Raw genomic sequence first — 27,772 nt, forward strand, 5'->3', positions numbered from 1 at the left:
TTGTATTAAATTAGTTTTAATTAATGTTATTTAAATAAATCCAAGTTTAGAAGTTAAAGAAAATTATTTATCTGAAGTTTAAAGATAGGAAATTGATTAATAATGAAGATTTTTGTTTAAACCAAAAGACCACGCAATAACTACGCATAGAAAATTCGTGATCGAAATGTAGCAAAATATAAAAGTTATTTCAAACTTCAATTCCTTGTGTAAATATAATAAAAATTGAATGAATCTATGTTGTTCATTGTTTACAAACTATATAATTGTTCATCATATTACATATTAGTTGGATACCAATATGTGAATAAGTTAAAAAGCAATATAAACGTATACGTACGCTCATCTTTGTTAAAATAAATCAAACGATATCAAATGTTTTGCATCGAATGTCATCAAATTACATCCTCCACACCGAATCATCCTTAATTGTGACAACGTCTGTATATTTCTTATCCTTTCAAAGCCATCTTCGTACTCAACCAACGACCTGTATAAAACGTAATCAAAAATTTAGAATTAATGTGTAAAATTGAACTAATTGTATTAGAATGAAACAATAATTAAACTCAAATTCTGTCTTAAATGCTTATAATACAAGCTAATAGCTACTATTATTAAAACTAACACTTAAAATAAGTTTAAGAAACTATAGAATTTTGATATAACAATACTTAATAAAATACTAAATAAGGACGTATTACATATTATTATTAAACAAACCTGAAAATAGTTGATTGACAATAGAATACTAACAGAAACATACGTAATTGAAATTACCCACTTCAGAGAACATCATATCTTAACATCATGCTTTTTAACGGTACAGTGACGTTCCGCGCCAAAACTTTGCCCAGTTGATTCCTGATTGGCTGAAGCGGAATGGCTTTTCTTTCCTTCAAAGCTGCGCAGAAAATTGAAATATTGTATGCCAGGAATTTTGTTTGGGTCAGTGAACTATTGGATTGGCAACTAAGTGATTGCGGATTTTGTCATTAGGTGGTATATCAACCCAATATAACAATTTCAAAACAGATAAATATAAGGAGTTTTTGAAGTTTGCGATCTTTATCTTCCTTACGTCGATAATATTAACCGAATTCAGTTCAACGCTAATCATTCTTTATCATTAATTGATAATTAAGTGTAATGGATGTAATGTTCCTCTTTTAATAAATAAAATAATACAAGTAATTAAGATCATAAATCAATTCAATTAATATTTTAGGATAACTTTATATTACAAACTACAGCAGACTTGTGCCAATATATAAAATTTATACTCCGCGCCTCGCTATATAGAAAAAATAAATTTTATTTTACGAATACAACAAGTGAATTACCTTAAGAAAAATAAAAAAAAAAATTATTTAAACAATTATTTAGGCAAATATTTAAAAAATGCACGCTAACAAATTTTTAATGTAATATATTACAAAACAAATTTAAATGTAATCTCTGTATGGGGATAAGTGTTTCGCAAAGAGTTTGAATGAATTTATGTATAGTGTTGAGTGGCTCATAGACGGCCTCTTGTGTAGAATTTTGCTCGAATTTAAATGAAGGTATCCTCACGGAATGCAATTTTTATTCCTCCGATCACACATGCAGATGATAACCAGTTGCGATCGGAATAATGCTTTTATATAATTAAGAAACTTATTAAACTCTTAGCGAGATTATGAATTGTTTTCTATAGTCTGTAATGAAGTAATATTTTCTGAAGTATTGTAGAAATACAAAGTATGCTTCGTTTGCAATTATAGGATGCTCTGTTTTATTATTTTTTAATTTTATAAAAAACTATAACCTTAATTCAAACCAGTACTATACTGAATCGCATATAACATCACATGTGACACGAAAATGGTAAGGTGATCACTCACCCTAAAATGTGTAACATGAACTGATTACATGTCACGTCTATTCTCTAACTCATCTGTGACTATATTACTAATTTATTGAACGGTCGGTATTTCAGAATATGTTATACAAAGTCTCTTAAGATGCCGGGTCTATTCTGTATCTCATCTATGGTTTTACATTTGTAAATGAAAAATATTTGTTACTGATTGTTATGGATACATGTATTTTATGTAATTTAAGATCATAAAACATGTATTGACATCGTTATTGAGAAGAAGAAAAAATAATTGTTTAGAAATGTCGTTAAGAAAGTTTATGCACCCAAGGAATATATATAAGAAAATACCAGACTTTAAAAAGCTTGTTTTACTATATCCAGAATTCCGTGATATTGCAATTGTTGTAAGCTACATATTTGAGCAATTGTTTACTATTATTATATATTCCATCTCGTACATGAATATAATATATATTATCTATTTAATGAATTATATTATTATATTATAGAATTTATCCGGCAAGATAAAGATTGACTTTAAAAGAGAAGGTACCCTGCGAGTACTCACAGAGGTATTATTAAAACATGATTTTAATCTGCAAGTAAAAATACCTCCAAATAAATTAGTACCAACTCTGCCATTACGCTTAAATTACATTTTATGGATTGAAGATTTAATGAAACATGCTTCTTTCAATGAAATGAAGGAAGTAATTGGCATAGATATTGGTATATTGGAAATCAAGTTAAGAATAAAATTTTGTATTAGAAAATTTCAGTGATAATAATCATTTTTTTATAGGTACTGGGGCAGTGTGTATTTATCCTCTATTGTTTGCAAAAATGTATGGAAATCAAATGATCGCTACAGAAGTTGACGAAACAAGTATACAGACAGCTATTGAACATGTTAAAAATAATAATTTGGAAGACATAATAAAAGGCAAATTAATGACACATTATTTATCTTATAAAATATATACAAGTTTATATTTTTTACTTTAGAATATTGTTTTGCAGTATATAAAGTGGATGAAAGAACAATATTGAAAGAAATTATAAAAGAAGATAATGTATATCACTTTACAATGTGTAATCCTCCCTTTTTTGAAATAGAAGGATCATCAGAGAAAATTATAAAGCAATTACCACCAAGAAATGCTCCAACTGGAAACGAAGTTGAACTTACAGTTCAAGGTGGTGAAAGAGCATTTATAATGCAAATGATTGAAGAAAGTATGGAAATTAAAGAAAAGGCAAAAATTTACACCACTATGTTTGGTAGAAGAAGTAATTTACTATTGTTATTAAAATTTCTAAAGAAAAAAGGCATAGAAAACTCAACATGGACAGAGTTTTGTCAAGGTCACACAAAAAGGTGAATATATTTTTTACAAACATTTTTTATTTTTAATTTTTTATTTCGTTATTTATGAATGTTATTTTTTAACAGATGGGGATTAGCTTGGTCATTTTTACCTAAAGATGTTATTAATTTGACAAATGCGCCTGTTATTCGAAAAAGTGGAGATTATATTGCAAAATTACTGAAAGCACAACGTCCAATGGAGATACAATTCCCAATGCGACATAAATTTGCTTCTTTTGACAACCTCGTTAATTTTTTGGAAGAAGCAATGGAAGAGTTACATGTAACATCATATTTATATTTCCATCATGTTGTATTTATAATATTTTAGTTTTTGACATATTTTTCATTTTCATATAGATACAAATCAAGGAATTAAATTTGCCAATTGGTAACTTTAATGGTTGGTCGTGTCAACTAATTGCGGACAATGATACATGGTCGCATGCACGTAGAAAACGTCGATTAGCTCAAAGGTTAATGAATCAATCTGTGAACCATGACACAGGACAAACATCTGTAATAAATGATATTACAAAAAACGATGCAGAAAAATTAATAAAGAATAACTCGGTAGATATCGTGAGAAAGAACGAACCTTTGTTAATATGTAACTTTTTTGCTGAAGTGATAGAACATGAAGAACCTGAAAATGATGAAGTAAAAATATCTATGATCTTTGAAAAGGGAATTGGTGGCAAGGTTGCTTTAGAAACGTTTCGACAGTATTTAATAAACAAATTACATGTTAGAGAATATTTTCAGAAGCAGCATGAAAAACCAAATAAAAGGAAGAGAAAACGATTAGAAACAAGTAAAATCGAAATAAATTCGGAACAAGTCGGTAACTTGCACAAGAATGATACGGAATCTGTTTAAGATGTCAATTTATGTTCTATACAAAATGATTTATTTCATACGCAAATTTTATGAAATTATATAACAGGTAACATATGTATGAAGTATTTAACTTTATTCATAATGAATAATCCTTATTAACTAGCATTCTTTATCGTACATTTTGGCTAACAAGTGCAGTATAATTCCATATTAATTCATATTATAAAGTATACAAATTCGTTCAACCGAAGCTATTAGAAACTTTTCATTTATTCGCCTTTCGCTATTATTATCGACGTTATTATTATAAACATAACGAACTCAACACAAAACTTTTTCATTTAAAACAAATGTCAACAAATTATAGGTATTATTTCTCAACTTAATTTTTATGGCAATATGATAAAATTTTAACATAGCATATTTCTAACATTCGTTTTAGCGAATGCTATTTGATAAAGATATATGCTCGGTAACAGATAATTCTCAGTGTTTATAACTCTAGAACTAACTGCAGTATTTCTAATTGTAATTAGGAAATTGACGCTACTTCTATAATATGTTGATTAATGAGTCGTTTTTTGATAACTGTTATTAATGATCGTGAAATATAACAGCACACTTGTCATTATACCATGCTTCTTCTGCCACCACCATATTTTTTTAAAAACATTTTTCCTTTCCATATAACAGGAAATTTGTTTAGATTCAAAATTATTTTCAGATTTAAATCCTCATGTAAGATGATAAAAATAACGATAAAACAACGATGATAAAAAGACGAAAGGAAGCTTTTCATGTGATGTATACAGTATAAAAACGATTAACAAAACTAAACGAATTTGTCTTGTTGATTATGATACAGATACCGTTCCTCGTTTATTTTCATGTGATTTCAGTTTTACCTATAGCATTTATATTGAACTCAACAAGATTCACCTCAAATTAATAGTATCTAAAGATAAAATTATATGACTTCATTATGTATTGAGTTCAATGATGACAACTAAAGTGGGAAAGTGACAGCAATGCCTAAATGGAACAAAATAATGATTTCAAATATGTAGTAATAAAATAACCTATCGAAAGTGTAGGAAAAAACAATTGACTTATATTCTACGATAATAAAGTCCATTATTTGTTTTACAAATAATTATCGTAGCATTTTAATTTTACTGGTACAATGCATTTCCTTCGAGTTTCAGCAGCAATTGTGCAATACGCTGGAACAAATATTAGTTTACTATTTTGTCAATCGATAGAAGAGTAACGTATGCAATATCCATAACTTTTATCGTTATGACATAGAATTAATTGAGCCTTTTGAAAAACGCGACAATATTAGGCGACACAGATATTTATTTATATTTTTATCAAATCATACTCTCTTTTTATCTGTCCGATAATTTGTGAAATTCATACATCAAATTATGAATAAGATTTGGATAAGCAAGTGCTAAGGCAATGAATTTTTCATTTAGAATTATTTACATACGTGAAGAATCAATTTTTTTCGTGTATGTATTATATGCAGTTATAAGTCAGTCAAATAAATTCTGTAGCCTGGCGTATTGTAGTTGAGCATCGCGAGCCATTAGGAAATCTAACTCTTTCGAAATGTTTCACCTATGCTGTTGATCGCCACACTATAAAAGTTCGATTCCGATAGCACTTTATAAACGTATATACGATACATCAAATAACGATCCTTATCTCGAGCAAACACTTCCCATTTTCATTTTATCCCAATCAGTTATACATGCCATACTCGCGTTACTCTTAAAAAAAGATCAGACGCGGGCAGGGAAAGACTAGGATTCAGAAAAAACTACTAAGTATCATCATTAGCGGTTTAAAGCGAGCTCAGCTCTCTGCTACTATTGGCTCTAACACTGTTTTGTTTTCCTCCAACTTGTTCAGTTCTTTCTGTGCTTCCGCTTTCTTTTCTATTTTCTTATTTTCTTTCTCGTCCTTTTTATTCTCTTTATCTTCTTTTTTGCTTTCTTTTTCGTTCTTTTTATTCTCTTTCTCCTCTTTTTTATTATTGTCTTTTTCTTCTTTCTTATTCTCCTTCTCGTTTTTCTTGTTTCCATTTTGAAGCGCCTTTATCTCTCTGTCAGGTGTTTGTTCTTTCTGTCGTTTCTCTATTTCCGCTTTAAAATTCTCAATATCCTGTTGGCTGATTTGAACAAATAGAATACCATTGATTACATTCAACATATCAAGTACGGATCCCATACTGGGCGGTTGCACCTGAATTGGTGGTAGGCTAACACCGGATTTTCCGGTATAAATTTCGTTCATCTTTTTCTGTAGAACCACGGCCTGTTGCGTTAAATGTCTTAAACAGTCGCTACTCTCTTTGGTTTTTTCATGATCCTCGCCTAACTGTTGCTTATAAATAGCGTAAGTTTCCTTCTCGTTATTTAAAGCCGCTCGGAAATCACCCATACAAGATTGAGTTCTTGCGACAAGATGATAAGAAACAGCAACTTTCAAAGATCGTGGCCCGTGATATCGAAGGTTTAGAGCCAAAGCATGCTCCAAAAATCGGAGCGACAATTCATATTCTCCGACAGCATGAAGAATCAATGAAATATTGCTCTAAACAAACAATTAACGTTGGTCAAGGTTAAAAGTATTAAAGCTTTAGAACTTTTAGTATACTCACTCAGCATAGATACTCACGTCAAGAAGTGCTACTTCTGGATGGTCTTCACCACAAACTAGTAAGGCTAAATAACGTGCTCTATATAATAACCTAAGTGACACAGAGACTTGACCATTGGCAAAAGAATATAGGGCTAGACGGATCTGTTGACAAATAGAAAAATAATATTAGAATAATTGCAATTATTACATATATTTAATAATTAATTAAGTACCTTTACTTTATACCTACATATTCAATAATGGTATATGGATGATCTATACCGTTGACTCTTTCTGACATAAGGACTGCCTTTTGTTGAGTGGCAAGAGCTTCTCCATGCTCACCCATTATGTAATTCAATCGCGCAAGCATTCTAAGACACTGTGCAATTTCGGGATGCATTGCACCATATACATTATTCAATAAATTGAGTGCCTCGCTGATCAGTTCATATCCATCTTTCAAATAACCTTGTTGAATTTTGCTTTGTCCAGTTGTATAGAAATTATATGCATCACTAGCCTAAATGAAGTAATAGAATAACTTCCAATAACTTATTATGGAAATTTCTATATGACTTATTTTTTGTATCCTAAATGTATTACTTACTCTAGGATTGATATGCTTCACAACAGGGAATATATTAAGTATATCTTCTTCGAAGAACGTGGCTCTGTTCTTATTCTCGAAATTATATTCACGTAACAAAATTTGAATACCAGTCTTTATACAGAAATTACGAAGCAAAGAAATTTTCTGAAGGTGAAAATGTTCTATCGTGGCATCCAACGATTCCGGACATGGTGGTTCCCAATCATAATAACTCTTCAAATCTGCTTTAATTTGTTGCCAAAGAGATTTAGGCGTTAAGGAAGCCCATTCCACTTCAGATTGTTGTGGACCGTTATTTCTACCTTTTCTTTTATTGCGTCGTTTGGCAGTTTTACTTTGAAGCTGAAACCGAAAATTATATAAATTTTTATGTAGAAAATTATTTCGAATATCGATATTATTTAATTGATAAACAAATGTTGCCGTACCTCTTCTAGATTTTGTTGTGGATGAATGATTTGTGCAGAAGAGAATAAGCAATTTAAGAAATGACTAATAGCTGCAGAAAGACTCATTAATTCCGTACCCTAAAAAAAGTATTAGATTCTTACATTCATAAAATTTAAAATAACCACTTTAATTTCAATTTTTATAAATATACCTGCATATAAAATGTAAAAATGTGTTTCGCCGAGCGTAAAATAAGTTCCGAAACAGCAATACGTTTCAGATATTGCAGTTGTGGAACAGTAGATAACATGGCTGCTAATTTACCAAGGTATCGTACGTTGATGCCTTTACCGTGTAAAGCTTCTACCAATATGCTGCCATCCATTGCAGCAGCTGTATGATCTAAGCATTCTCGTATCTGTAGTAAAAAAATTGAACTAAATATATATTTTTTGTATACAAAATTGTATCGATGCATCAAATATAAAAGTGTTCTATATCGAAACATACAAAAGTGGGTATTTGTACGGTAAGTAAAAAGTCGGCCGCATCTTGCACCAATTGTCTTTGTTTTTTTAAAGCAGGCCCATCTGGATCTGGATGTTTAACACCCGGAGAAAATACGTCTGGGTTAAACCTGACATCAAATTCGGCTTCCCGTAGGCTACCAACTGCTGCTGCTGCACTGCGAACTACTTCTTTCGTACTTTCTTCCACTTAAAGAAAAAAGATTTAAATGAAGAATTGAAGTAAAAAATTATAAATAAAAAAGAATAATTAAGTTACATACACTCTTGCTTCTCTCCACCAGTGATAGAGTCAGTTATGCTTTCCACGATCTTTTTGGCTTCATCCGTTTCTATTAGAGTATGAGAAGAATCTTCTTTGTTACTATCCACTGCAACGACATTCGATTCTTCCTTTTTATCTTCCTGAAATTAATACAATGCCAAATAATAACAATGTTTAAAACTGATATTTACTGTAAAGTTTGAAAAATTTTGTTTACTTTAACAGCAGTGTCATTTTCCTTCTGTACTTTTCTTACAGATGTAAGTTGTTGTAGATGAAAAGCGACGTGTTTAATAAATTGCACGTATCTAGCTTCAACAAAGGAGTCGATCAATTCCTGACGAAGACAGGCTAATTTATGCTTGTGCTCAATTGGAAAACCTAAAGCTTTAGCTTCTTTACTCAGTTCAACACCTTCCACTACAAAAATCAGAGTAAAAGTTTAGCAATAATAATAACAGTAATTGATTCTGAAATTTTCGTTAGTTATATAAACTTACATTTAAGAAAATTGACATCAGGAGGGAAAGTTCGTAATAAATCCAACACATAATGTCGAGAGTCATTTCCGATTATACCTTTGCATTCTACACTGCTGCAGAGTTCAACCTCCTCCCCAACATCATTGATAACTTTATGAGGAAGAATTTTTAGTAGTTGACCAGTTTTGTTCAACTATAAAACGTAATACACATGTGATATAAAATTCTAGATAAATACTCTTCAGAAATTACAAAAAAGTATTATTGTAAACTAACCAATTCAAGATACTTTGGATGCGAGATAACCGTTTTCCCAAAATCTATAGAACCATAAACAACAGATTGCTCCTGCTCGCGTTCCAAGATTCCAGGGATGATTGACTGAGCGGTGACACGATATCCTCTATGCAGAGGAATACGAGTGATTACCACGAAAACTTAACATCCTTTCGATCGAGATGTAAGTTGCGATAGAATACTGAACAAGTATGTACAAATGATCCGCTACAAAATATCCACGTCGTACAAATAATGTGATGAAAGGAATGCGTGTGTCTAATTTCCTACAAACCTGTAATCGATTACAACGGTACCAAGCGTATAAGGGCCGGGTAGGTCAATAGCAGCATATACTCTAAGACCTTGTAAGTCGTTTTTAGGTGCGACGAAAGCAGCTGCATCGCCGCCAAGCTCTTTGTAATGATCCCTGACATCGAACCCAAGAGAGAAGAAAATATTGTTCCAAATAAACATTTGCATCTTTGCCTCCTCACCAGGGTTTATTGCCATTACGTTACCGTCTATCACGGCTACTGCACCTCGAGTAGCAGCAGTGACAAAATCACTGTGAACCTAAACACGTCATTCATGAAACTCAATTAGTATTACTGGAACAACGTATCGAAATGCAATTAATATGTCAAGTTTTGACATACTTTAAAAACAGCACGTTCTCTAAGCAGTCTTTCGGGCAAGTTTTTACGAGGTAACTCTCTCGTTGTTTGCAATTCCTCGTTCCAATCTCGAGTTTGGCCGGGAATATGTTCTTCGTACCCCAACTTAGAAGAGAAAGCTGTATACAAATAAATGAGATGAATAATTAAACATAAAATCGTGTGTACTCGTGATGCAACACAATTAACACCTTAACTAGCCAGTTAATTTAAAGCCAGTAGAAGTAATAATAGTAAAACATATATCTTGTAATGAAAAAAATCTAATTCAAGTATTGCACGTTATACGTATGTATGACTAATACAGCATTTAATATGAAAAAGTTTTATTAATTTGTATAAAACGAAACATACTATCTTCAGCGCGTATTGCATCGATTGTATGTTCAATTTGAGGCGCACACCAGGCATAAAGTTGATAAGGTGCGGCTACTCGTTCAAATGGATGTCTCTGCGTCCTTCGTCTTTGCATAGCAGTGAAACCACGTTTAAAAGCCGGACTGAGCTGGTTCAGTAGTTCAATTAAACTATGACACAAATGACTCGGAGTCGCTGGTTTCGGATTAAATACTTCCTTCGTCGATTGATTGAGGAAGAAACCTCTGACACATGCAGTCAAATAATATTGCTTGTCTTCTAACGTTATCACATGTAGATATAATAAATCACCGTGAAGCTTTCTGTGACCGGGTGGTGGATTCCACCCAGATGTTGTTAATACCTACAATAAATAAATTAATAAATTAAATATTTATATTAATAATAAATTAGACAAAATAAATAATTTATTTATAGATATATTATATCAGTTACTTTTAAACATGGAGGGCATTTTTGTTCTTTGGCTTGAGGTTGTAGAGGTAGTAATGGCCTGTCTTTACAGCCAGGTATAATATAATCAGGTGGAGTACAATCAACCGAATCTGCTCTGCTCTTCTTCTTCTCAAGGATGTCGCCATTAGTAACCACATTTAAAAACGATAAACTACTACATTCGACGCCATTGTAAGCGTCCGCAGGATCCACAGATTTCAATAAATCTCGCACGTGCCTAACATGTATACGAGCTTCTCGCATTGTATACGGTTCTTCCACAACTTTAATAATGGAACCTTCTTTTAGGCCTTCAATATTCTTCAGCTCAGCAAAGTTATCCAGTGTGTTACCATCGAATTGAAGGGAAAAACATGTGCGATGGCAGGTGTCCTCGCGATCCATGAGTAATTGATGGATTTCCTAAAAGGTAATAAAATTTATTATCTAATCTTCTTTATTAACTTGTTTTTTTATTAATTGTTGTCATAGGAAAAGAAATTCTTAAATGGATGATTAGTTACCTGAACCAACTCCATACTGGAAACTTGGATATCAAAGGGCTCAGCATTTGGACAGATGATCTTAACAGTGAATCCCATATCTTGAATGAGAAGGATTTCTTGCTCGCTCCCAGCATCCTTATCACTATCTTCTTTCTCGCTTTTGTCATTCTTCTTATTCTTGTCTTCTTCTTTCTCCTTCTCTTTTTCGTTCCCTTTCTCTTTCGTAGCTTCGACTTCACCCTTCTCAACGACATTCTTCGCAGTTGTGCTTACATTTCCGGTCTCCTCCACAACTTCCTTTAGATCTAAACATGCAATCCACGAATTAATAAATTTTTATTCAAACATTGGAGTTTATAAAAAAAAGTATATCAAATGAATCAAATGAACAATTTTTACTAATCGAGGATATTATATTAAACATTAAATATAAATCAAATATCAAAAATATATAACATAGCAACAATTTTGCTTTTAGCTTTAGCACCAGAGCTATGAGTATCTTACTGATTGGTAGTTGGTTAAATGTGGGAACGTTTGCATCTTTTTTATTTATATATATTATCCCGAAAGTTAATTTGCGATTTTATCGTAAATTTACAGTATTTGCTAAGTACTACTTTACTAAAGAAATATCTATAGAACTATATCAGATTTATTTACATGGTTATTTTACAGAATTATGATTATTTATGCAATTATTTTATCGAACGATTTTCAAGAATCAGTGAAATTATAAAACGAGCAAAATAATAACTAACAATATGACAATAAAATAATTTATTTTAAATATTATATTATCAATTTCATAGTGGCTTCACCGAATAATTCTCAAGAACCAAAAAAATAATAAAACAAGTAAAAATAATAACAAAAGTTTTACCTTATTAATTTTTATAATATGTTAGATGAAACGTAATATTTTCTTTTCTTTTAAGATGGATATTAACGATCTATGTTTCAATATAGATAACCGTGACAACGATACGAATAACCGAGTCCACGCGTTATTTCCATGGAAACAAGGCGCATTTTCGACTAGATACGACGGTGGATATCCGTGGGGCTGCCACTTGCATTCACCAATGTACTTATAAATAAACGGCAATGTAAATAGTCTGCACTCAAATGCCGTACTAATTTTATCGATACTATGTTTGCGATATACATCCATTTCTGGCATATGCCGATGTTAGGCAGTTATAATATTAATTACAATTCATAGAGAGTGCGGCTCGCTTATCAGTGACTACTGTAACCCTATGATGATGGCACGTCTGAAATACTCTAACATGTTTCAAATAATTTAGATCTGTGAAACCTTGATCTTTACTGGCCTTCGCTCTGTAATGATCTGCATACAATTCGGTAACAATTGAACGTGTGCATGAATAAGTTAAGAGAGTATGTAGAATCAAATTTTAATTAATAAAAGATTGAACTTTGATGTCTTTCTAGAATGATACTTTGATGATGATTAGAATATGGATTTATATGCATGTATGAGAAGTTTTAAGACTAAAAAATACAGAGAATATACGCATTGAAATGTGTACTCACGCACACCATTCTTTGAAAAGATGTAATTTTCCTCTATAATTTCTACAATTAATGTTTAAAATTTCATATACCTTGAGATATACTTCATATACCTAGTAAAGTTACAATGTAAGAATTTTATGTGAGAGACTATGTAATATGATATATATGACTCTTCATAAGGACATTTTTTAGAACTTCATGAATAGAAAAATATGCATAAATGTATAAAACATCTAAAATAGAAAACTTATCATGAAATTAAATACATGGGACAAATCGCTATTTATATTCATAAAAACATAAAATTGCATAAAAGTTTTACGATTAAAAGTGCAAGACAAATAAAAATAACAATCGTAAATCAAGTCTTTCTTCATAACTGAAGGGCTGAAAAATAAATTATTATTATTATTATAAAATTGCATAAAAATCCATTACCTACCGATGATTATAGATTAGGATAATTGCAAAAATAAACAGTATATTACATATTTATATATATATATATGTTACAATATATTGTAATAATATACATAGATATTAAATGTTAGTAATAATTCTTTTTAAATAAGATCAGTATATTGATAGTATAAAAATGATTAGATAAATGAATGGAGAAGGAAAAGAAAAAACAAACAGAATTGAAATAGGTATTTATTTGTCTGTGCATAATAGGTATTATGTGTGATAAATGAATAAACTTGAATTGCAATTCTATTTTAATGTTTGATTAGATTATCGTTTTCTCTGTGTGGATTGGCTGTGTATTACTCTAATGCGGAAGATTTTTTTATGTACTTAATCTTTTAAGCAGATATTATTAATCTAATGATGATTTCTATATATTATATGTCGGAGCATCGTCAGGAGAAAGGTATTCAGCGTATAACGATTCTTCGCTGGAGCTATACATTTTTTCTCTCGTAAAATTGAAACGACTTTTATTAACACTAGTATGAGTTTACAAAGTTAACAAACAACTACGCGGATAAGACACTTATGACAATGGCCTAAGATTCGGTAACGAATCCACGGTCAACAGGATAACTCTGTATTATACGTAAAATACTTTAACACAACACACGTTTAATGGGACGCTCTGTATATACTACTCGATGTTAAACTCTCCAAGGTGATCGCACGAATAATAGACTGATGGAATTCTTTCCAGACTTTTCGATTGCGTTCGTTTGTTATATATTGGTCCAAAGCTTCGAGAAGGTTCCAATCGCCGTTGCTAGGCAATCTTTGCTTGGAGTTTGATTGTTAATACAACGTGTGTCCCATTATATCGACATTCCCGAGGAAAATGTCCATCCCGTGACCGCGGCTATGTTCGGCGACCAGTTGTGTCGCCTCGAACCCCATCCCAATATCACAAGTCTCGAACAAATACAATGAATGAAAATCGTTTAATTACGGCTATAGTAGAATGTAGATTACAATATTACGGAATTTTCCCATAGTTCCAAACGGGAGGCTCCAGTGTCCTTCCATCTCCGACATATATATCTACTGTTTCTAATATATCGCCTTTTTTCAAATTATTGTTTTAATATGAAACCAAACGTTTTTCTTTCGTTGAAATTACAGTCCAAGAGATGGAAATTGAATTTAAAATATACATGTGTTGATGCAATAAATGATTATAAAAATCGTTATAATATCTTTTTAAATTCCACTTTCGTACATGCAAATTTCGTTAAAACGAGGAACAAAAATAAAAATATTATAAACGTTACAATTTTAAATAAATATTTCAGTACTCGGGTATTTTAAAATAAATAAACGTTGAATATTTATTACGAATTTAGGAATTATGTAACATAATAACTGAATCAAAAAGATTTAATAAAAATTATATGTACAAGGCTAAAATTATGTTTGTTTTCAAGTACTTATATCCATTCATGCTGGTCTACTTGAAGCAGTTATCGATTTTTCATCGAGTTATCTTCAATCAAGATCTTATTAATCTTAGAGGGCGTTCATCTACGTTTGTCAAGATCGAAAGAAAATCAAAAGCGAACAATCTTTGGAATATGTAACTGCAGTATTTCTTTATGCATATAATGATTTCCTCTGACACGTTGAGCGGCACGAAGGTCATTGGTGACACACGATACCACGTATGTAAATTTTTTAGAATGATTAAAATAAGATAAATTTCGTTGAATAAAAAATTTATTTATCATTTTTTTTTATTTTGATTTAGATAACATTATCAGAAAAAATGTGCAAATAGAATACAATATTTTGGAAAAATGAAGTGTTATGATATAGTTTATAAATAATAAATATATCTATATATAATAAAATTATATATTATAAACAATACATAAGATTCTCGTAGCAATCAACGTGTTAAACTATCTTTATCGATAATTTTGCAAGCGAATAATTTCAATGCTATATGGAAATTATACGCATGATAACATTTATTTTTGCAACAAGGTTAACATGAAATTTCTATGAGGAATTGTATGAATCTTGTTCTACAGAAATATTTAATAAATTAACTGTTTTATAGTTATAATGATATGTACAGCAACATATTTTTATCAGATTTGTTCTAACACATTTCTTATCGTGAAAATTAAATCGTTCGATTGCATGGTCTTATGAATATGTGTATTCATGTACTATCAAGTTACAGCAATTTATCTTAGACACCGATTGCTTTATCGCATTCTTATCATACATCTTACTGGTTTGTACGAAAACGATCCTCTTTTTTTAGATTTCTCTATTACTAAGAAAGAAGATAAAAAATTTAACCGTGAGAAAGACTCAGAGATAAAAAGATGAAAACGTGAAAAAAATAAGGCTTTCTCAAAACGATCTTGTATCTCTTATCTCGCTTAAGAGATTCTTCTAAAATTCTATCTTTTAAAAACTAAGAAAAATCAAACAATAATAAAAACTTGTGAAAGTAAAAGAATTCATATTATTTGATGGCAAAAAATAATTTAACTTACCATATAAAGTTATTACATACATTTCACTTATTATATAAAAACGAAATGATAGAAGCAGAAAACATATTTATACATCTTAATTTAATAGCTTTTAACGATAAAAAGATGAATATAATATTGTGGAACTGTCTTTATATTCATTAATAAAAAAAAAGATTGATAATATCATTAATGAATAAGAAGATTCGAAAATCAATTGAAAACAAAATCAATCAAAGCAGAATAGCGATCTGTTGACAATAGACGAGTTACAATCGCAGGCATTTGAATCGATATGTAAACATCGAACTCGGCAAGTACTAACCATTGACTTACACATGCCAGAAGATGTAATATGTTTCGTTTCGTTATTACAATCAGAAAAACTTGACAAGTTTCGAAACCATTTACGAAGAGATTATACATAAATAGGTTGATAAGAATCTCTACAAATCTTAAACTTTAATACATATTCAAAACAACTAGCTTCGACATAAGAAATATCATAGATAACGGAAACAATGAATCGTTTTACCAAAATTAACAAACAATCCCGTAACATAATCAATAATTCTATATTTTTCGTACATAAACGATAAAAGAGGCTTTGTCAAAAGATATTTCGATAATAGAATTTTTCATAAAATGTAAAAATTCTTACATAACCATTTTACGATATGTTTACGAAAATACAAGTAACCAATAACCTGTTCATGTTTATGTAATTGTTAAATGTGCATATATATATATATATATATATATATACATATAGTCAGGAATATACACATACAGAAATTTTTAATGAATATATTATGTGCATTGTATGGAACTAAAATTTCGTTAACACTGTAAACAGACAAGACTATCGATATTATATCGGTAAACTTTGAAACCAATTTGAAAATGGATATGAAGGTTACAAGATATTTATTGGAAGCATACACTTCGTAAAGACCACCAAAATATTTGAAGTTGGAGTCGAAGAAGAATATTTACTATATTAATAAGTCACAATATTTTGTGCGACTACCTTTAGCACTAATTATATATTTAAGACTACTATTTATGCCGTATATTAATTTCTCATTAAGTATATATTTGCAACGGATGTTTTGTAACTTCTGTATATATATATGTATTCAAGATTGTTTCAAATTTTACTGTAATAAGTACAATAATCGTCTCTCACTATAGTGCTAACGAAATTTCAAAAAGTTTCGTATAATGCACATAATATATTCAGAAAAAAATATATAATAAGTGTTTGAATACTGTCGTGAGCCATTGCATGTATATTAAAAAATTTAATTTAAGAAATTCCCAAATTGTACGAGACATTTTATTAAAATATCATTTTAGTGTATCAGAAACCAAAGACGTAAAGGAAACAACGTCAGAAGGAATACCGATAACCCCTGCTATCGATAATTCTTCGCAATTCACTATTGTTCTTTCAAAACACGTGACTCTTTATAAAACTATCACTGTCCTAGCATCGTTTAAATTTAGCCCTTTTTACTTTTATTATTGCCTTCATCTCATTCAAAAAAATAGAGAAAACGTATTTTAATTACAGAAGAAATCATCAAGTACAAAATTATAGTTAAATTGACATATAGTTATATCGAATATATATTTTGCAATGTACCTACCAAAACAATTAAAATAGAATAAATTTCACAATAAAGGTATTTCGTTAAATAGTATTTGAACATTTCAGACACATTTTTCATAATTTGAAATTTCCTCGTTTCTACGCCTATGTTCGAGAGGTCATTAACATGCACGTGTTTTCCTTCGGTTCTTTTTTTCACGAAATGAGAGTTCTAAAACAAGAGCAAATTAACAGAAAGGGTCTAGCGTCAATCGACAGTGATGAATAATACGTCTCTAGAAAATTTATAGCTCTTTCTCAAAATAAACATATTCACTTTTCATTGACCATTAGAGTTTGAAAATGAGCTTAAACATGTACCATAAGGTCATTCAAACTGAACTACCATTAACGAGAAAAGAGAGACAATTGTGCAATATAATTTACATAATTCTCATTGTTCCTAGATATCCTCTGCCTAGTGCAAACCAATAATAACTATGTATATATGAAGAAAATATGAATATCACTAAATAAAAAATTATCTAAATCTGATGATCAATAATCATTAAATTAGGTATATTTGTGCACTTAAGGGAAATTCAAATAAGTAAAAATACTCAGAACGCAATAAACTATACAAAACTATACAAAATAGCAAAAAATTACTAGAACATTGCTAAGTGTCACAATACTTATAAATAAATTTCTATTTAGATTCTATTCTTTCAGTACGCAAAAATACTTATCTGTTCAGCAGTTTAGTAGTTATTTAACATTTACAAACATAACAGGATAATAATAGAAAATAATAATAACAAGCCAGCGAACCACGTTTTACGTGTGAAAATTTTTAAATAAAAGATGTATTGAAATGAATTAAACAGGGCAGGTAACATGGTTTCATCATCCAGAGAGAAACTAATCACGTGCTACAAGCAAATATCCTTAATACAAATAATGTATTTCTAACTCAACATCCACGGAAAATGCGGAAAGTAAGGAAAGGTTAAATGGAGACTATACATCGATTGAAAGGTGCATCTTCGGAGGAAGAAGCATGTCAAACGATACATTTATGCCTTCATGTGTAATTGCTTGCAAAATGAGGGGCAAGGGTTACGACTAATTATGAGAAAAACGAAATCATTATCTCTTGGTAATAATCGGGCTGACAAAAGGAATAAGATTCGTCTGCTAGTTTAGGTCGTGTCTTCTGCTAGTTTTTCTCTCGTAAAAGTTATGTGTGGCTCACATGACCCTGCAATACATAGATTCGCGCAATTCGCGCGTTACATAACACAGAAGGCCCGGCTTTTGACTGAAGCGGCATCGTTAAAAATGCACATTAAAACGGATAGAACATGGTAACCTGATCGAATCATTATATAACATGATCGGCCGTACCCTGTTTAACCATGAAAAATAAGAAAATTGATGGTCGCCGGTTCTAAAATCATGAGTATACTAACCAGTACTGGCCCCTTTCTCATTGCCATTGAGCAGAGGGATTTTCATACTCCCATTTTCCGTGGTGGTCTCTATTTGTGTGACCAATGTCATTTTTCTTTGACAATTTTTATCAAGCTTTCACACGACTCTAGAAACAGGCACGTACTTATTATTCACAATAACACGCGCGCACACTTCGTTGAAATTATACCGTAAAAACGACGTCCGACTCTTTTCACAAGGCAGCACACTAACTCTGAGGCACACCGAGCCGCTTTTCTGTATTGCACGTGCGTTTCGAACGAAGTACAAAGTCTAATACACAGGATTGGTTGCCTTGTCTAGCGGTTTATCGAATCACCTCTTCTGATTGGTGCTTCTCGTCACGTGATCCACCCCTTGCCGTTCTTTGAGCGGTTATTATTTGTCATTGCCGGTGTATCAAACAGTATGGTTCCTTTTGAAGTTGGACGTTATTAGAACGTTCCTTCGTTGGTAGAAATTGGTAGAAATGGAATCGTTTCTTGGCACCTAACAAAACGGAATTAAAATTACTAGATGTCGGATTGCTAACCTTATGTGGCTACTCATTTGAATAAGAAATTGTGTGGACCTTATTTAAGAAAGGTATTATAGGAGTACAAAAAGATATTGAAAAAAGAAAATTAATTGAAGAAATTAATAAGGGATTAATTTGTTATTTAGTAAATTCGTATCAAACTGCAGGAAACTGTAAGGTTAGGTGTCTTGATAGAATGTCGGCAGAGGAATCTTCAAACTTGCGTTTAGGACCTGATCCTAATGTCACTTATCCGATACAAGTACAATATTGTGGAAATTGTTCTCTTCCCATCGAGGTAAGGCAATCTTGAACAATTGGTATCCGAAATTTATACTGTATGACAAAAAGTTAATACTTGGATTTTTTGAAAATGTAATTCCCATTTGCATCACAGTATTGTGAATATTATCCAGAATATGAAAAGTGTAAGCAGTGGCTAGAAAGGAATTTACCAACAGAATTTGAGAAAGTTAAATTAGGTAATTATAATTTCTATATTGTTATTCTAAATTGTAAGTTCTATTATTATACTATAAATTTTATTTAATTGTGAACAGTAGAAGACACTACTACAGAGGCAGGTGGAGGTGAAGATGAAAAGAAACGACAAAAACGTGGTGGTAAAGGCATGCTTAAGACAAAGAAAAAAGAAGATGTTCCAAAATTAGTGACTGTATCTAGGGCACCTAGAGGGAAAAAGAAATCTGTTACAGTTGTTACTGGTCTTAGTACTTTTGGTAATATAAAATACTTATTCATGGCAATTCTTCTTTTTTTCTAAACAAGATAGTTGCTTAGCTGTAAAATTAAAACTTTATGCATATTAATTTACAGATATAGACCTAAAAGTAGCTGCAAAGTTTTTTGGTAGTAAATTTGCATGTGGATCTAGTGTAACAGGAGATGATGAAATAGTTATACAAGGGGATGTAAAAGATGAACTATTTGAAGTAATTCCAGAAAAGTGGCCACAAGTAAGAACAATAATTATTTTTTTGAATGATATTAAAAATACACAATCTATGATATTTAACAAATTTTTAGATTGATGAAGATTCCATAGATGACCTGGGGGATCATAAAAGATAATGAGCAAACCGAAAGTTTATTTGCACAATGTATTTAATATTATATCATTTCCATTTCTGTTTAATATAAATAAAATGTACATAAAGTATATAAAATGTTTTTAAGAAGTTTGTACAGTTAAAGTAGTAAAACCATGCTATCCTTCTTGTTCATCTTCACCTAAGAAATTTCCTATTACTTGAAGTAAAGAATTTACTTCATCATCGGTCAAACGGTCTTCGCTATCCTCTATAATCTAAAAAATATATATATACATAATTATATGTACTTTCAAATATTATATTTCTTATCACACATTTTATATTACCAGTTGTATTTCAAGAGGTGTTTTAGGACACATATTTAAAAGAGTTAATTTCTCGCACTTTGTTAGTTTATAAGGTTCCAATGCTTGTAGAAGTCCTCTAATTTTTTCAGGAGTTTGCCTTTTACATGGAGTCTTTTCTAAATATCTTATAGTCTGATACGTTATACTTGCTAACTGATTTTGTTTCATTTTTTGTTTTTTATTTGATTTTATATTTTGCAGAATATTTAGAACTTCATAATTGCTTAAGTAAGCTGAACAATCCTTGAGCCTAACATAAAATTCATTCTGAAAGTTTTTAATAGCTACTCACTAAAACAATTATAAATATGAAAAGATAGTTACTCACACTTCCATATGAAATAATCAAACAATATTTAACTGTGATTCTCTCTTATATTTCCAAATTACAAATGTATAGTAAGGTTAGGTGCTCATATTCATCGATATTCTTCAGATACAAAATAATACAAAAGTGTATTAAAATGCGTTGATAAATATAATTTGGAATAATAATATTTATAATTAAAAAAACAAATATAATACAGTTTTTTTTTTACTACAAACTACTAGAAACAAAATTTATTTACGAACCACCTAGTTTACAGGGCGTACAATTACCAAAACAACACAGTATATGAAAAACGCAAGATTTGAATTTCGCGCTCAATAATTGTCAATGATCTCTTTATGCAATATGCAATCCCACATTGTCTTTATTTATATAATGCTTCGGAAAATACTTAGAATAATTTATATCGAACAACAAAATTAATTTCATAATACGATAAACATAATAATTTTTGTTTTTAATATTCCGATAGCTGCAATAAAAATTTTGGCATGTATAATTTCATAATAACATATACGAACAATAAGAATAATAAACTAAGAATTCTCTGATGAAATCTGATCTATAGAAACCAGTAGGATGTATAAAATCTTAATCATAGAGTTTTGAAATCGATTGAGAAGCCATTAAAAGAATATGTATATGTGTTCATTATAATCTCATTTACGGAATGGTAGAATGCTAAATATGCGAAAATAACATTAGATTATTTGATTCCAATATAAGTGTATGTGCGTGTGCATGACACGCGCTCAGGGACCACAGCTGACTATAGTTATATTTTAGATCTTGCAAGGCTGTATATTGGTAAGTTGTAGCCCCCATACGTTACTCGATAGTTATAAAGATAAAAAGCAAAATATGCTAATTATATTTACAGTGTTATTGATTAGTTATTATTATTTAATAGCTTTCTGACATTTACCGATTGAATATTATAATTTAATTAATAAAAGAAGACGTAAAGATATATAATAGTATTACTTTGAATATAATATAAGAATAGAATATAATAATAGTATTACTTTGCTTTTATAATTTAATTGTTCATAATTTTAACATTCTAAATAAACGTAAGATAAATTATAATTAACTATTTAGCGACGACTATCAAATTTTATTCTGGAAAATATTTAAAATATTTTATTTCAGTTCTAAATATTTTTTTTATTTCTTTTTATTAAATGATTTAATATATTAATCGAAATATATAGAAAATCTAATTTTAGCAACTCTAATTGCAAAATTATTTTTATTTAAAACTTTACAATTTCCTTTAAATTTTATAGAATATAAAATTATATATATATATATTTAATTTCATTATAAAATGTAATACAAATTCAATTCCAAATATTAAACTTTATATAAAATTCTATTTATTAGCAGTACAAAATACTTAAAAGTACATATACATATAATACATACCATATAGAGTTGAAATAAGAATACAATTTTCGTTAAAAATTTGTACGAGATCCTTATTTTTATGCATTTATATGAAATTTGCGAGTGCAAAATTGCATTCTTAAACAGAATGCATATGATATGAAAAGATATATAAAATATCCAATTAATACTTGGTAGGTAAAACAATTTTCTATCGAGGTCCTATTTTGTTAATTATATTCTCAGGAATATAAATTTGCATAAAAATCCGCAATCTACTCATTTTAAATCCTTTCAAGTATTATGGTAAGCCTCATAATCGTTCACAAGCAAATTTGAAGAAATTTTAAGTCGCGGGCCTCTAATACGATAGTCACATACCTGTGAACATTAACACGACCTCTGTACGGAATCGTCTGACATCTTGCAAAGGCAACTGTACGTCTGAGTGCATACTCCGTAGTGTTTTGTATTTTGCGAGTATACACTACCATCAGTATGGTGATTCGAGTTAATGATCGATGTGATTCATAAGGGTGGACAAAATGTAGACCGATGACTGAGGTTGATCAAGTCTTTGAAAAGGATCATCGGAGAATAGAACCGATACCGAACAGAAAATCCTACGGACCGCAACTTTTCTTACAACACGTATCGATCTCTCTCTCCGCAGGCAATGCATCTTCCTAGCCTGTCGTGCTATGTTTATAAACTGTTGACCTTGCTTGTTAAAGATCGGTGAAAGATTCTCGATCGCCGAGAAATTACAATCAACAATGGAAATCGTCGGCGACTACGAGTACAACACGAAAGATCTGATAGGCCACGGCGCATTCGCCGTCGTCTTCAGAGGTAGACATCGTAAAGTGAGTCTTTCTGTTTTTTCTCAATCACTGAAAATCGTGATCGTCAATGAAATTATAAAAAGGAGTGAATCAACGAAGCTTTGATCATAATTGAAGACCATAGATAAAGAACATGATAAGCTTATTTGTTTTGATTTTATAATTTTGATGCTAGTTTCCTCTGTAAAACATGAAAAGTGTGATTTATTATGTTTCTCTCCCGTGATCTTCAATTACATGTGTTGGTGATAACATGTGTTCCTTTTTGTTTTGTGGAAACCAGATTTCACCATCACAATTAAAGACAACAGAAAAAGAACATGATAAGTCTATTTGCATTGATTTTATAATTTTGATATTACTTTTCTCTGTAAAACATGAAAAGTGTGATTTATTATGTTTTCTTCTGTGATCTGCAATTACTATATGTGTTGGTGATTATATGTGGTCCTTTTTGTTTTGTAGAAACCAAATTTTGTAGTGGCAATCAAAAGTATCACTAAAAAAAGTTTGGCAAAATCACAGAATCTACTTGGAAAAGAAATCAAGATTCTGAAGGTTTGTAATTTGTGCTATTGTATCTATGTTTTGAGATACATTCAATGTTTGTATTTGACTTATATTATAAAAGAATTGCCTTTATTTAACTCATATCATATAAATATGATTTTTATCATATAAATATGAATATGATTTTCCTCGTGTTATTCACCTGAAATAACAAATTAATAAAGTAATTCTGTATTATTGTATTAATTGTAATTAATAATTATATTAATAAAATAAAATAATTGTAAGATATTTATGTTTCTTACACTAATTATTAATAAGAACAATAATATTTACTATAAGGAAGTTTCATTGTTTGTAATTGTTTCATTGTAATACATATATTTTTTAATAAGAATTATCTGTGGTTAAGAAACAGTTTAAATGTTTCATATTTCAATAACAACTGCATAATGAGTTTGGTTGCTGACTAAAACATTATGTTTTAGGAACTAACAGAATTACATCATGAAAATGTTGTTGCATTATTGGACTGCAAGGTTAGTACAATGAGAATTAGCACATAATGCTTGCGTTAGTAAGCATTAAATATCTTTACTTTCTTTGTAAATATTATATAATAGTATTGATATTGGTATAATTATGAACTTACTGTTTAGGAGTCTAATTATAATGTCTTCCTGGTTATGGAGTATTGTAATGGTGGAGATTTAGCTGATTATTTAAGTGGTATGTTTTCTATAAAAAAATTCTTATCAAAACATTGAAATGATATCTACAGAAGCTAAAGATCAACTATATTTACTCTATTATTTCATTTTTCATTAATTAGCAAAAGGAACTCTTTCTGAAGATACTATCAGAGTGTTTTTAAAGCAATTAGCAGGTGCAATGAAAGCACTACATGCCAAAGGTGTAGTTCACAGAGATCTTAAACCACAAAATATTTTACTCAGTCATAATTGTGGTAAGGCTTGTCCACAGCCACATCAAATAACATTAAAAATTGGCAAGTATTTATTTCTTTACTTTAATATACATATCGTACCACATGAAAAAAAAAGTTTAAATTTATCTAAATAGAAGGGATAAGTAAAGAGAAAAGGTTCTAAATTATACTTTTCTGTTCCAGCGGATTTTGGGTTTGCTAGGTTCTTACAAGATGGTGTAATGGCTGCAACATTATGCGGTTCACCAATGTATATGGCACCAGAAGTTATAATGTCACTTCAGTATGATGCGAAGGCAGATCTCTGGTCTTTAGGAACAATAGTTTTTCAATGTCTTACTGGGAAAGCTCCATTTCAAGCTCACACACCTCAGGCTTTAAAATTGTTTTATGAGAAAAATGCGAATCTTGGACCTAAGTATGTTGTAATATATTTATGTGCTTTTGCCGAAAAGAGAAGCTTATATTCATTTTTTTCTTTGTTTTAATTGCTTATATTTTAGAATCCCACCTGGAACTTCACCTGAGTTATCAGATCTTTTAATGGGCTTATTAAGACGTAATGCTAGAGATCGTATGCCTTTTGATGAATTCTTTGGACATCCTTTCCTTCAAGGTTCCAGGGAAAGCCCTAGTCCAGTTCCTGCTGAACTTCCTGCTTCTCCAGGAACATTAGCGATTCAAGAAGGAGCTACGGCTGTTACAAGATCAGAGCCAGAAACAACCAGTCCGTGTTCCAGCCCTGAAGATGACTTTGTGCTTGTGCCAAGTGATCTCAGTAGTGACACAGACAATAATCCCAACACACAACAAGTAAAGTACGTAATTTAATAACATCTTATACAAAGAATTTCTATTTATCTTTTAATTTATTTATTATTATATGTGTTTTTAATATTGTTATGAATTGATTAGATATATCAAACAAACTAGTAGAGAGGCAGTGAGTCCACCACGACCATGCTTCCTTCCGATTTCTGAGCCAATTCCCGTTCCGTCTCAAAGAAGTATTGCACAACCATCATCTCCTTCTACAAATGTACGATCGGGAAGTAGTGTTGTTCCTCGCTCGCAGCCTATAAGTATGAAACGCAGTGTGGATACTCATAGGAGTCATGCTCCTGATATTGGCTCTCTTAGTCCACCCAGTGTTCAATTTGTCATTGGTACACCACCCAGTAGAAGGTATACTAATTTTTTATTGGTATAAATTATTTTATTTGTCGTATGTGCATCATCATTTTTAACTGTAATTATTTTCAGATTAAGTGAAACACCCCCACCACCAAATACGTGGCAAGTTAGTCCTGTTGCAAGGCATTCGCATACTTCCAGTGGGACGTCACCATTAAGGCGTTCGACTGGAAATAACAGTGCATCTTCGCCATTACTAACAGGACCGTTGGCAGTGTTAGGTTCTCCTACATCGAGAGCATTTCAGGATAATAACAACACATTGAGGCATTCGCCAGTTATTCCTTTTGGTACAAGAGCTGTTACACTTCCTGAAATATCTGGTACGCATTTTATGTTATTTGCAAATTGTTTGTACTACAGCAGGAGAAATATTTTATGTTAAATTAGTCAATATCTTCACTCTTTTTTTTTGGTACTATATTTACAGAGGCGGGTAGTTTCCAAAATCTCCTACCAGAAGTAAATCCTACGATAACAGATGATCGACCATTGACGTTCTTTGCACCTGAACTTCCAGAGGAGACGCTTTTGGAACGAGAACACAACGAAATATTAGCGAAGTTAAACTTTGTTGTTGCATTATGCGAATGTGTATGTGAGGTAGCAAGAACAAGAGCAGGACCTTTAGGTGCGCCTTTGGGTGGTATCGAACAAGCAAGCACTGCTGCAACGAGAAGGAGAGCAGAACAAGTAATTTTGCTTGTTAGAGCTCTTCAGTGGCTCAGTTCTGGACTAAATCTTGCAACTCAACAACTTAACGCTGGTCGGTTGCAGCCAACTACTACCGTTAAAGAAGGTAATTTTCGTTTATTATAATTATGAATAATTATTGTATATTAAATATAATAATATATAAAGATGACTATATTTCAGTTGTGAATACAATGAACGAAAAATTCAGAACGTGCCTCTCAGAATGTAAACAGCTCAATAGTGCTGGGCTTCTTCATCAGACAGGAGCTACTGCAGATAAAATTCTTTACAACCATGCCATCCAAATGGTAGGTATCTGGTAAATTTCCTTTACTTTCCTTTTTTTTTTTAACTAGGTAAAAATATACCTATGAAATATATATATTTATGAAAAACTATATTTTTAACAGTGTCAGTCAGCAGCACTAGACGAATTGTTTGGCAATCCTGCAGAATGTTTTCAGCGGTATCACACAGCACAGATATTGCTCCATTCTTTATCGCAACATGTCAGCCACAGTCAGGATAGAGCCCTCCTTATTAAATGTAATTTATATATTTTTTTTTATTATAGAATATATATTCCTATTTTAAGCACGATATTTTAAATCAAAATATTAAAATGTATATATTTTATTTTAGATAAAGATGCTGTTGAAAAACGCCTATACGTACTTCAACAACAAGGTTACATTTATGCAACCGATCCTACATAGCGCTTGTGAAAAATGGCAGCAGAGTGCAGCGACCCGCCCAAACCCGTACCGTGCTCGATATCTCTTTTCTGTAAGATATTCTGCCCTATTCTGTATAAAAACTGTTAATTCATTAATCATTAAGATCTTGCTACAAAGATGACATTGTAGAAAGAAGCAAATTTAAGGTAACATATATAGTAACTTTGTTAGATCTTACACAGAATAGGGTAGATTACCCCGTGGAAGAGTACGGAAATGATTCTGTACAAGTTTCTTTATATGATTTATTAATAATGCGAACAATGAATTAAAATTATATATATAATATAGATATTATATTATATATATATTGTAATGTACGT

The 27,772-nt window shown here is 30.8% G+C and overlaps 5 protein-coding genes across 10 annotated transcripts; 3 read left to right on the forward strand and 2 right to left on the reverse strand.

The window, feature by feature from the left end:
• The first annotated feature begins 2,000 nt into the window (after positions 1-2,000).
• Positions 2,001-5,226, forward strand: LOC122565928 (U6 small nuclear RNA (adenine-(43)-N(6))-methyltransferase). Of its 2 annotated transcripts, none has more exons than XM_043722473.1 (7): positions 2,001-2,268; positions 2,374-2,593; positions 2,667-2,807; positions 2,981-3,242; positions 3,318-3,516; positions 3,594-4,179; positions 4,798-5,226. In XM_043722473.1, the coding sequence occupies exons 1-6, from the start codon at positions 2,164-2,166 to the stop codon at positions 4,110-4,112; spliced, it is 1,446 nt and encodes a 481-aa protein (XP_043578408.1). In that variant the 5' UTR covers positions 2,001-2,163; the 3' UTR covers positions 4,113-4,179; positions 4,798-5,226. The 2 variants fall into 2 exon arrangements, with proteins under 2 accessions (XP_043578408.1, XP_043578407.1); XM_043722472.1 differs by having other exon boundaries at positions 2,003-2,268; positions 2,885-3,242.
• LOC122565924 (clustered mitochondria protein homolog) lies at positions 4,186-19,131 on the reverse strand. Its single transcript, XM_043722458.1, has 18 exons — positions 19,031-19,131; positions 18,840-18,967; positions 11,293-11,579; positions 10,769-11,191; positions 10,310-10,676; positions 9,938-10,074; positions 9,574-9,854; positions 9,279-9,405; positions 9,021-9,195; positions 8,738-8,940; positions 8,519-8,660; positions 8,239-8,444; positions 7,940-8,146; positions 7,767-7,865; positions 7,336-7,680; positions 6,976-7,248; positions 6,762-6,887; positions 4,186-6,677 (listed from the first exon to the last, which is right to left on the reverse strand). The coding sequence occupies exons 2-18, from the start codon at positions 18,928-18,930 to the stop codon at positions 5,937-5,939; spliced, it is 4,230 nt and encodes a 1,409-aa protein (XP_043578393.1). The 5' UTR covers positions 18,931-18,967; positions 19,031-19,131; the 3' UTR covers positions 4,186-5,936.
• Positions 19,132-19,287: 156 nt separating this feature from the next.
• LOC122565933 (density-regulated protein homolog) lies at positions 19,288-20,565 on the forward strand. 3 transcript variants are annotated; one of them, XM_043722480.1, is made up of 6 exons: positions 19,288-19,446; positions 19,525-19,676; positions 19,776-19,860; positions 19,939-20,118; positions 20,216-20,355; positions 20,426-20,565. In XM_043722480.1, exons 2-6 carry the CDS (start codon positions 19,575-19,577, stop codon positions 20,468-20,470), a joined length of 552 nt encoding a protein of 183 aa, XP_043578415.1. In that variant the 5' UTR covers positions 19,288-19,446; positions 19,525-19,574; the 3' UTR covers positions 20,471-20,565. The 3 variants fall into 3 exon arrangements, with proteins under 3 accessions (XP_043578415.1, XP_043578417.1, XP_043578416.1); XM_043722482.1 differs by having other exon boundaries at positions 19,942-20,118; XM_043722481.1 differs by having other exon boundaries at positions 19,296-19,446; positions 19,546-19,676.
• Positions 20,486-23,038, reverse strand: LOC122565935 (DNA-directed RNA polymerase III subunit RPC9). Of its 2 annotated transcripts, none has more exons than XM_043722485.1 (4): positions 22,900-23,038; positions 21,127-21,228; positions 20,778-21,048; positions 20,486-20,705 (listed from the first exon to the last, which is right to left on the reverse strand). In XM_043722485.1, the coding sequence occupies exons 2-4, from the start codon at positions 21,132-21,134 to the stop codon at positions 20,607-20,609; spliced, it is 378 nt and encodes a 125-aa protein (XP_043578420.1). In that variant the 5' UTR covers positions 21,135-21,228; positions 22,900-23,038; the 3' UTR covers positions 20,486-20,606. The 2 variants fall into 2 exon arrangements, with proteins under 2 accessions (XP_043578420.1, XP_043578419.1); XM_043722484.1 differs by lacking the exon at positions 22,900-23,038 and adding an exon at positions 21,372-21,421.
• LOC122565927 (serine/threonine-protein kinase unc-51) lies at positions 22,954-27,769 on the forward strand. Of its 2 annotated transcripts, none has more exons than XM_043722470.1 (13): positions 22,954-23,384; positions 23,829-23,921; positions 24,362-24,412; positions 24,533-24,602; positions 24,706-24,882; positions 25,006-25,240; positions 25,326-25,640; positions 25,738-26,007; positions 26,086-26,339; positions 26,447-26,815; positions 26,878-27,020; positions 27,123-27,258; positions 27,355-27,769. In XM_043722470.1, the coding sequence occupies exons 1-13, from the start codon at positions 23,295-23,297 to the stop codon at positions 27,426-27,428; spliced, it is 2,277 nt and encodes a 758-aa protein (XP_043578405.1). In that variant the 5' UTR covers positions 22,954-23,294; the 3' UTR covers positions 27,429-27,769. The 2 variants fall into 2 exon arrangements, with proteins under 2 accessions (XP_043578405.1, XP_043578406.1); XM_043722471.1 differs by having other exon boundaries at positions 22,957-23,384; positions 26,893-27,020.
• Positions 27,770-27,772: the final 3 nt, after the last annotated feature.

The sequence above is a fragment of the Bombus pyrosoma genome, linkage group LG3 (genome assembly GCF_014825855.1).
Source record: "Bombus pyrosoma isolate SC7728 linkage group LG3, ASM1482585v1, whole genome shotgun sequence".
In the NCBI taxonomy this organism is placed as follows: domain Eukaryota; kingdom Metazoa; phylum Arthropoda; class Insecta; order Hymenoptera; family Apidae; genus Bombus; species Bombus pyrosoma.